Genomic DNA, 10,247 nt, shown 5'->3' on the forward strand with positions numbered 1-10,247 from the left:
ATTTTATTATTATATGCATATTGCATAAAAACATATAGTTTTAGCTGTGGTCGATCAAGTATTAGTTAACTGACAATAACCATTGTATTAGCAATGTAACAAAATCTTCTTCTTGAAAGGTAAATAAAACCAGGACCCGTTTTAAAATTCAAGGAAGGGTTGGTTATAAGCTGAACAGAAGAAAAATGTGAGAAAATAATATTTTTTACAATTCAACATAGTTATACACAATACAGAGTAAGATTATAAAGTTAAAGAATGAAATAATCTATGCTAAAACAAACAAAAACCCTAAAATGTTATGATATAGAGGCAAACAACGAGAAAATATAGCAAGCATCTTTATCAGCCTGCAACCTTGTTCAGCTCATCGTGCCTGATCACATGAGTTAATAACCGAGAAGCACTCGGCTATCTTCGGTAAAGCGAGCTCATAAGAAGTCATCCCAGTGATTTCCATCCGCCCATCAGCACTGTAACGGAGAAGGAAGAAACTCTTGGTGTTTCTAAGCGACGGGACACACAACCCGTCAGGAGAACTCGCAAACCTCGCATCTACACTCATATTATGGACAGTGCTTCCCTTGCATTCTTTGTAAGGGAAGGCATTCTTGATCTGGAGAACGTCTCCAGAACTCTCACCAGGATAACCTAAGACAATGGCTTCTGCGCTCTCCAGGAGGTCACAGGATAAAGCCAGAGAGCATCCAATATTCGTCATAGCATCAACACCTGCATCGGACTCATCAAAAGAGTAAAAGATGGTCTGCCTTTTAGAGGGATTGTAGTAATCTATCAAAGATACTTGTACTGGCATTCTGTTGGTTACCTCGAACTTAGTGTCCATGGGGATTGAAAGATCGATTTCTCTAAGCTTTGTGGCAGGATCCACGTAGAGATGAAGCCGTTGTCCTCCTTCCTTAATGTCGTATCTTGTAATAGCAGAGAATCCACCGTCGGTCAACTGAAGTTGTCCCTCAACAAGAGACTTTGTGAAGACCATGCCAGTAGGTGAAGCTACCTCCAGTAGATACATTGTGGAACTTGATTCCTCAGGAAGTCTAAAAGCTACTTTGATGGTTGGGAGGCCGTCATAAGTTGCAGCTGCAGCTTCCAGCATATACAGAGGGCTGTAGTATTTGCTAGAGACGTGAATTTCGGATATCATCTGAACAAATGCAGTTCCAACTCCAGTCCACTTAACTTTGTATTCTCCAAACTCTGGAGCCACCATTATTTCTTTGGTTGACATCTTTTTTTCTTCTTTGATTCGAACCTTTTCGAAGTATGACCCACCTTTCCCGAGGAAAATTGTGAGATCAGTTCGTTTAGGCATATCTGCATTACTTACCTCCGCAAACTTAGCAAGAGCCTGCAGTCCAATGACAGTGTCTTGGCTGGATCGGAATCCTCCGTTCTCATTTCTTTGACTGGCAAGCCACATGATCATTGGAAGACTGTCTTCAATTCTATCTTTCTGCATGAAATACAATGCTGCATAACCAGTAGCTTCAATAGACTTACTTGACCCCATGAAGGATTCAAATTCAAGATTCTCTTCACATGTAGCAAACTTATACCTCCCATCAGTTGAAGAGCCCATACACTTCTCATCATCGCTGGAAGATAAACGGGACACTTGGTCAAGAAGGCCATGGTCTTTGCAGAGTTGAACGGAGTAAGCTACCATGTGATGATAGCAGCAATCATCTGATCGAGCAGATAGGTCAAGGATGGAGTTGCAAACTTTTCCTAGTCTATCAGAGTTATAAGAAGAATCAGTCAGGGTGCTTCCACATCGGCTCACTCCGTTGCTCTCCAGCATAGAAATGAGGAAGTAAGATTGCCAGTAAAGGTCCTTGTTTTGATGATAGTTGTATTGGTAAGGAGCCCAACCGTCTCTGGCAACAGCAGTGCTTGACTTGTACCCTTTTTCTAGTTCAATCAGTCGAGTGAGATAGTCTCTGTCACTGTCCAGGGCACTGTTACACGGAACAAACACTTGTTCGGGGAACAGTGAAACTATCTTGTAGACGAATGCTGTTAGCCAGTCACTGGAGGGGCCACCTTTAAATATGGAATACCCGTTACTGAAGCCAGTTGTTCCTCTTCTGTAGGCCAGTTGTTGCTGCAGTCCGATGTTCAGGTTGTGCTTGATGCTGTAATCAAGATTTTCAGGAAGTTCGTCGTACAGGGATTTGATATAGTTTGCTGAGAAAACGTTGATCGCAATCTTGTGCATGTTCTGCTCACCACACCCCGAAGGAAGTTGAATCAAGCTAGAAATTCCCGCGATAGCTTCGCCGAGGATGTCCCCAACTACTACAAATTTTAGACGGTGAGATCCTGGAATGAATCCGTCCGGTAACCTTACTGTCATCACTGTTTTTCCTACCGACTTATCTTTCTGCATTATCAATAAACTGCTTGTATCAATAATTTTTTCACCACCTGGCTGAACGAATAGGCTCTTTTGGACAGCGTCTGACTCACCAGTACTGGTCTCGGCTGTGACTGTGATGTCGTGACTCCCAGCCTCGGTGAGGCTTATTTCATATTCAACGGTACTAGCTTTTTTAGAAGCTATGGTCGCTGTTGCATCCTGGTCACCCCACATTTCGGAAGAGATTCGGACTGTTGCTGAAACTTCATCATCTAAATAGTTGAATATTCTGACGGGAATAGTTATTCTCTCTCCAACAGTTCCAGAATATGGCAAGTCTAAACTTATAAAGAAAGGAAGGAATGTTTGGAACTCTATTTCATTAGAGAATCCCAATCCTTTTTCAGGGGACAATCCGAAGGCACTTCCTTTCCATCCTGTGATTGTGTCAGGAGCTATCGCTGAAATGATGTTCTTTCCGTTTTCATCACTGACCATATCGGTCCAAAGCCAGGTCTCAGGGAAATTGTTTCGTATTTTTAAAGTGTCTTCTTCGGTTTCCTCATCCTCAGGAGCTGAATCAAACTCTTCTAATCGGTTACTGGCCTTGGCTTTCTTGTTTGCTCCCCCTCTACCAGACGATCCTGAAAATTCACGTTCAGAATACATCAGCATATCATCGTCTCTAACTTCTTCTGCAGCATCATAATCGTGAAACATCATGTTTGTAGTTAGTTGCAAGCCTTCGCTGTCGAGGAGCCCTTTAATGTCAATAGTTTTAACTTCAGTATTTGACTTGCACTGGTAGGGGTCGTTTCTCTCACAGCTGAAGTCTTTATGAGTTCCACCGTCCAGCTCTCTCACGAAAGAAAGGGTTGATTCCTTGGTCAGGACTTTGCATGGCTTCTTAATGAGCTCCAAGCTAACATCATTTACACTGACGCCAACAAAAGAATTTGGGTCACTAGTTAGGAACATAGTTACATTTTCACCCGGTTTAGCGGACCTAGTATCCATCCGCAGAGAAAGTTTGTGATTTAGGTCCTCCACAATAGACAGGTCTATAGCACTCGCTACAATGTAACCTGATACATTGTCAGCAGCCAGTACCAACAGACGAGATCTAGTAATCATATCTGATGGTATTGTCATTGAACCCTCATTGTAAAACTTCCCGGACTCGTCTTCTTCCCATTCCGGAACTGTGCCCCAACTTTTCACCATGTTTCCTTTAGATAGAATAACTAATAGAAGACTTTCTACTCTCTTGCTGGAGAGTAACTTGTAAGAAGCAGTTCCACCTGCTCTATAAGAATCGGGTTCAGTCTTTACCAGCCGAATAAACTCTTTAGTCTTTGAAACCAGCCTCTCAGGTTGGAAGCAAGCAAACACTGTATCACAAGCATCTCTCACCTCCATCTCAGCTGTTATCTTCAGAGCACACGCATTCTCAGGCACATCAAATGAAGCGTACACTTTCCTATTTTGAACAAGAACATTCTTATAAACATACTTGAGCTCAGTAAGTCCTGATATCATTGTGAGCTTGACCGGCATGTTTTCTATATTAGTCACAGTAAGAGCCTCAACATCCAGTTCAACATAGAAGGGGAAGCCAGCTATATAATTCTTTTGCGTGTTTTCGTTGAAAGACAGTCTAACTGAAGTTTGACTGAACTTGGTCGAAGAGTCCACTTTCTCAATGTTGAAACCCTGGGTTGCTATAGTTACAAACCAGTTACCATGGTTACTATAGTTACTATAGTTACTATAATAGTAAACCATGCATCGTTAGTCAATTTAAAAATCAATAAAAGGGAGCACGGAGGAATTATGATAACATCAACAACGAAACTATAGCTATTATATTTACGCAGTTGATAGAAAATATTGCCTTCCTTATTTTGTAAAATCTCTTATTTTGTAAAATCTCTGACAAGCTCATATTAGTAACCTAGATAAAAATAAAAATGAATAATACTCATTACTCACCCCTACAGCATCAGAAACAGAAGCAGCAATCACAAGAACAGAAGGGCTACAGAAAGGGTTGAACAGGTATTTAAGTCGCTTTGTCACCAGCTCAGTTACATCGATCTGTAAGAAATCTCTTTAGAGGTAATTAAAGGTTATCAAAGGTAGTTAGAAGAAATCGTGCGAATTAAAAACTGAACAAATTGGCCTGGTTTACAAATTTAAAAGTTTGGAGATTAGTATTATTTACTTGGGAGATTAATATAAGATTGAGATCATCATTATTCAATCAAGAGATTACGATAAGATTGAGAATAGCGTGGAAAGGCAAACCCTTCTTAAGTGACTGAATGTTTATTTGTTTGTTAAAAACGGGTGAAATTTTCCTCATCTCAGTTTGGTTACAATATCAGTTTAAAAGACAAAATTCGATAATGTGTATTTTTAGGACAAAATCATTATCTCCAACGGTTAATCATACTTTGGTCACCAAAGTTTGTTGTACCGAATTTTCACCTATAGATCATTTGATTTTATCTTAAACATAGATTCATTAAGTTGAGACGATTTGTTTAGAGATAAAGCGTCCCTACTCCCTATTTTATGCCAGACTAAAAATCAGATACGCCAAATTTAATAACTCTTTAGATGAATACAATTATGTAGGCCGAATCATATTCATAATCTCTTTACTTATAGAATGGTACTATACAGTACCTGATATAAGGGGACACACATTAAATTCCAGCTGCCTCTCTTCCCCCCCCCCCCCCCCCACCTCCGTAATTTCCACGAAAGTAAAATTTCTTACCTCCCACAGAGCACTGCCATCCACTAACTCCATAGTAATCTCCTTAAAGTGATAAGCTCCTGCGTACATTTTCTGTTGTTTGTTGTCAACAGCGAACTTCAGGACTACTTTCCCGTTAACAGGTTTGCCGTATGTATAGGTGGCGGAGACTTTACCTCGAACCATCGTGTCTCCAGACGCGATGTGTCCTGGTCCTGGACGAAGAAAATTGTTGGAAACTTGAAATGTGAATGTGTTCTATTAGTGACAAAAGAAACGCCATTGTCGGACGTGAGGAGAGTGAGGACTCCTCAAACTAAATTAAATTAATTCCTTCTGTAACATCCTGAATAAATATAGTTACGAAAACAAAATTTACTAAACATTTTAAAACATTACTGAACACAAAACAATATTACTTATGATATAACATTAACTTATATCCAGAATAGTGATTAATCGTATTTGAGAGATAAATTAATGATAGACTTGAATGATTTATATTTTATACTGATTGAATAACTTGTACAATTAGACTTTTAACGAATGCTACCACTATAAGTGACGAGACTAAGCATATACGGTATAATAAATCTGGATCTAGTTTGCTAGCCTACTGCTCGATTCTTTCACGGATATGCAAGAAGTGGAACTGTAAAGAGCGCCGCGCAGAGGGAATAACATGCCAGGTAACCTGTGAATTAGAAATATCCAAACAAACCTTCAATTTCTACCCCGAACTTGGGGAGAACGTATTCCTCCACATAGAAAGAGCAGGAAGCAGAGTTCTTGCCGGTCACTCTGATTGTGTAGATTCCTATCTTTGCTTCTTCAGCTAGCAAGAATGTTCCTTGGTGGATAACTCCTTCTTCGTTTGAAATCACCTCTTCAAAAAGCTGAAAAAGGTAATTTTTTGAAACTTAATATTTTGATGACTTACTATTTGAAGCTCGGTCAAAATAGCCAGAAATGTCTCCCTCTCATGACGCACAGCATTTACACTTCAAGCATGTTTCATTACATATACTATAAAGACATACTATGTAATGAAATACTAGAACTTACAACTACACCATCAGGGTTAGTGATCTCAACTTTCAATCCGTCAGATAGCTTTACACCTTGTAAATAGGAATCCACAGAAAATCCTCGAAACCTGTGAAATTATCAGTATTATTCTCTCTTTTCGGAAAATACCTGCTGACTATGACGAGGAAGCGATGTAACAGTCGATAGGTTTTAATGTTGCCATGATGTGGCAAGTCCCCATTCATCGCAGTCCGATATAATAGTTTTACTGTCTCTCAATATGGCAGGTCACTACAAATGCCAGTACCAACTAACCTGACAGGTTGGCCTGGTTTGTAGACAGGTTTGTCAGTCTGAACGTAGGACTTGTACCCGGTGTCTCTGACTGGTAGGGATGACCCTTTGTAAAAGAAGGAACCAAACTCCTCCACATGTCCGGAATATTCTATCACGTGATTACCCACCAGAGTCTCCGGTACCTGAATATCAACGTTATCTATAATATAAAGCTGTGAAGTGTCATTGTTAGGGTTAGAGTCAGAACTCAGAATTTCCTAAAATTATGAATTTAGGTTTTGAGTGCTGATAAGGCCTGCCACTAATTGTAGATAACATTAGCTAGAGATAATAGTAGTTAGAGACGATAATCATGGTTAGAGATAATAGTAATTAGAGATAATAATGATTACTGGTTAGAGATAATAGTAGTTAGAGTCTAGAGATAATAATGGTTATTGGTTAGAGATAACCTTGAGTAGGAGCCAGCCAGGGCTTTATCCATTCAGCCAGGTGTTTCTTTATTTCCGATAACAACAAGCCAAATAAAACGTACGGCTAATTAGTGTTTTCAAACGGAAAGGTCAAAGTTTATCTCAAACTGAATTACAACCTCCTAATATTACATATCTGGCCCCCTATCATAATTACTAAATACAGACCAGACCAACCAGTGTACGGTACTAAGGTCATGTGACAGGCGTGGATCAATATGAGTTGTAGGTCACCAGAACCGAGTTCTAGACTAATTAAACACTCAAGGTTCTACAAAAACAAGAAATAAGAGCGAGGAACTAGCCCTTCTTGACAACTTTGTGATTAAATGCAGAATATTGGGCACAGCTTTTTAGTGCAGCTTTGCCGTATAAAGGTAATATAATATACTAATGAAATGAGAGGATGAAAACCCCTGTTGAAAATTCTACCACATAAGCACATAACAAAAGTGAATTAGGATTTCTAGAAAGATACCATGATTAATGATTAACTAGGTTGCAAGTCATACCTCTATGGGGAGAGCAATGATTCTGTGATCTTCGTTTACCTCGTACGTCTCTTCCATCAGAACAGTCCTGATAAAGTCGCATATATTTATTATGTTGCATAATAAATAATATAAGTCCTTGGTGTAAAATTATATTTGTTTATCATGTAAAATGAATATTTCCTCTTGATAAATTATACAGAGTAAGCAAATATAAAATTTAGTATCTACTGAAGCTGAAAGTGAAAACTTACTCTCGGTAAATATTTTCAGGGTAGTACTGTCGAGTGTAGTTGTAATACTTGATAGAGATATTACCAGAATTCTCCGTGAACAACATCAACTTCATATTTGTCTGAAAAATAAACAGTATAACAAATTATTCTTCGCCACATTTGCCGTTTTCTGACAAATGAACATTGAACATTTTTGAGATTTTAATTTTGTATTCTTTTATCCAAATTTATTTATTATGTCAAAAACTACATCTGTAACTATCAGAAACCATCAGAATCTACCAGAGATCTTCTTTATGGACCCCGACAATGTCGAAATTGAACAAAAATGTGACAAAATGCTTTGAAAAATCTGATTTCGAAGTGGAATTAAGGACAGCAAACATTGTAACATTTCACAGGCAGAATTCCGTGTACGATATTAAATTACCTTATTCAAGGTGATTTAGTTTAGCAGCTATTTTAGCACTTAATTTATAAATTTAGTCCTTACAGACTTTATTTGAACGGACATTCATAGGACGTTGAAAGCCCTACCGTTCATTTTAATGTCCGTTCAAATAAAGCCCGTCCGTCTAAGTCAAAGTCCGTTCAAAGTTTTTCCCAAAAGTATTCCGCTACGAACTTATTGTCCAGAATATGACTACTTTTTATTTTCGGTCAATTTCAATTTCTATTAGTCTATCATTGGACTAAACTATATCAACATTTTCACTGCTTAACCGCTGCTTTTCTTGATTACTATATTAAAAATCAATGCTAAAATTGGGAAAAAAACGCCAAAAAAGATGAAAACATTCCGGATTTTAAATAGTTTTGAATGCTTTTGAGCGTTCATTTTAGTATTCGTCCAAAATTATATTCGTTCACGCAATATCCGGTCATAGAATCTCCGATAAGTTATTGCATTGACTATGCATAAATATCTTCCAAATTGGAGAGCAAAACAATTACAATTACACAATTTCAAAATATCCATGCCTGTATTAGTTCAAATTTGTTTACCAAATTTGTTCGTTTTTAACTACATAAGTTTATTTTTCCAAAATCTTAAAGATAAGTTGCTGCTGATAGGGACGCGAACCCAAAACTGTTAATAATAATACCCAAAACTACAAATAAGGTGTGTCGAACTGATTTCTTACGTGATTTCGTCAACCTTTTTCCCAGACGTATTAAAATACAGCATTATTTTTTAATGAGAAAAGCACAGGTGGTCCGGATAATTTATTGGCTTTTCGACAAATAAAATAAAAAACCGACCAGACTGTTCGGAAAAGGGTTTATTTCATACTCAAAAAGATAAATACAATTTTTTAATTTCTAATTTCTAATTTCTACTCACAGTGTGGCCGGCTCTAAAATACTGAGGAACGATCAACATAAAAGGAGGCATCCCGTTTGTCATTTCATCAGCACTTCTGCCCAGACCAGCCAAGCTGCAGAGGACAACAAGTACAACAATTTGCACCATACCTGAAGGTAAGATGAAAAATACAGTCATTTGGAATAAAGTTCATGCATCCACCCGTCACCCGTGTACAAAAGTAAAGGCAGATACTTAGAAAATGTTGGGAAAAACACATAAATAAGCTACGGTCGATAAGCTATGATAAATAAGCATTGATATTTATCTGTATGACCCTATGAGATAAGAAAACGTGGATACAAATTGTACATTTTTACTGACACAAATCAACTATTATTATAGCAACATGAATTAAACAATTCTTGTACGATAAACGTTAATAGTTTTAGAATTTACCGTGTTTGAAGAGTTTTTTCCCTGCATAGCGCCCCCCGGAGTCAGTGTCAGGCTATGTGAACTAGGGACGTTAGTTACCATAGTTACTAGGGACCAGCACTGATCTGTCGAAGAAGAGTTGGGAACAAACAGTCGGAATACATATATTTATATTAGTGCACTAACAACCAGCAGGACAAACAATCTGCCGGCGTGATGTAAGCTGTCATATCTGCTGTTCAGATTTCAACTGACTTGCGAGATAGGGGGGGATAGAAGTGACAGGGGCTCGGTCAGATAAAACAGGGGGTGGGGAGTGGAATTTGTTTTTAGTGAGCTCAAATTGGTAAACAGGTAAAGATAAGGAGAGGGGCAGGAGTCCGCCTCCTACGGAAACATTAGCTGGTAAATTAATTAATTCCTGCACAGGCGGAATTCTTCAAAAAACACGACCTGTTTTAAATGAAATTCGAATCCTGGTGTGGGAAAGGCAGGCTAATCAGAAAACAAACGCTCTGAAGTTATGCAGAAGGTTCACTGCACTAGGCAGTTCAGGGCTCTGGTATGACTCCACCACATTACTCCTTATTAAACCTCTGCTAAAACTTGATAAACATCTCTTCTCTCCGGCTGCTGAAGACGCTTATCACTTTATTGAACGGTAATCTTGTTAACTCCCTTCAGACCAGAGGAAATTAAAAATTGAATTTTGAGCCATGAGTTCACAACAACATTAACCTGACCTTGCGTTGGTGTGGCTCAGTTAGAAACTCTCAGAAAGTGAGCAAGGGAAAGCCAGCTGATAGCTCAAGGAATAATTTATAATGCCA

General features: G+C 38.5%; 1 protein-coding gene across 1 annotated transcript; it reads right to left on the reverse strand.

Moving 5' to 3' along the window:
- Positions 1 to 143: 143 nt before the first annotated feature.
- Positions 144 to 9,829, reverse strand: LOC134811362 (murinoglobulin-1-like). Its single transcript, XM_063818154.1, has 10 exons — positions 9,439 to 9,829; positions 9,019 to 9,149; positions 7,692 to 7,792; positions 7,459 to 7,525; positions 6,492 to 6,655; positions 6,213 to 6,303; positions 5,869 to 6,043; positions 5,169 to 5,362; positions 4,376 to 4,480; positions 144 to 4,096 (listed from the first exon to the last, which is right to left on the reverse strand). Exons 2-10 carry the CDS (start codon positions 9,145 to 9,147, stop codon positions 368 to 370), a joined length of 4,755 nt encoding a protein of 1,584 aa, XP_063674224.1. The 5' UTR covers positions 9,148 to 9,149; positions 9,439 to 9,829; the 3' UTR covers positions 144 to 367.
- Between the last annotated feature and the right edge of the window lie 418 nt (positions 9,830 to 10,247).

The sequence above is a fragment of the Bolinopsis microptera genome, chromosome 2, assembly GCF_026151205.1.
Source record: "Bolinopsis microptera isolate Bmic1 chromosome 2, MBARI_Bmic_1.0, whole genome shotgun sequence".
NCBI lineage: Eukaryota > Metazoa > Ctenophora > Tentaculata > Lobata > Bolinopsidae > Bolinopsis > Bolinopsis microptera.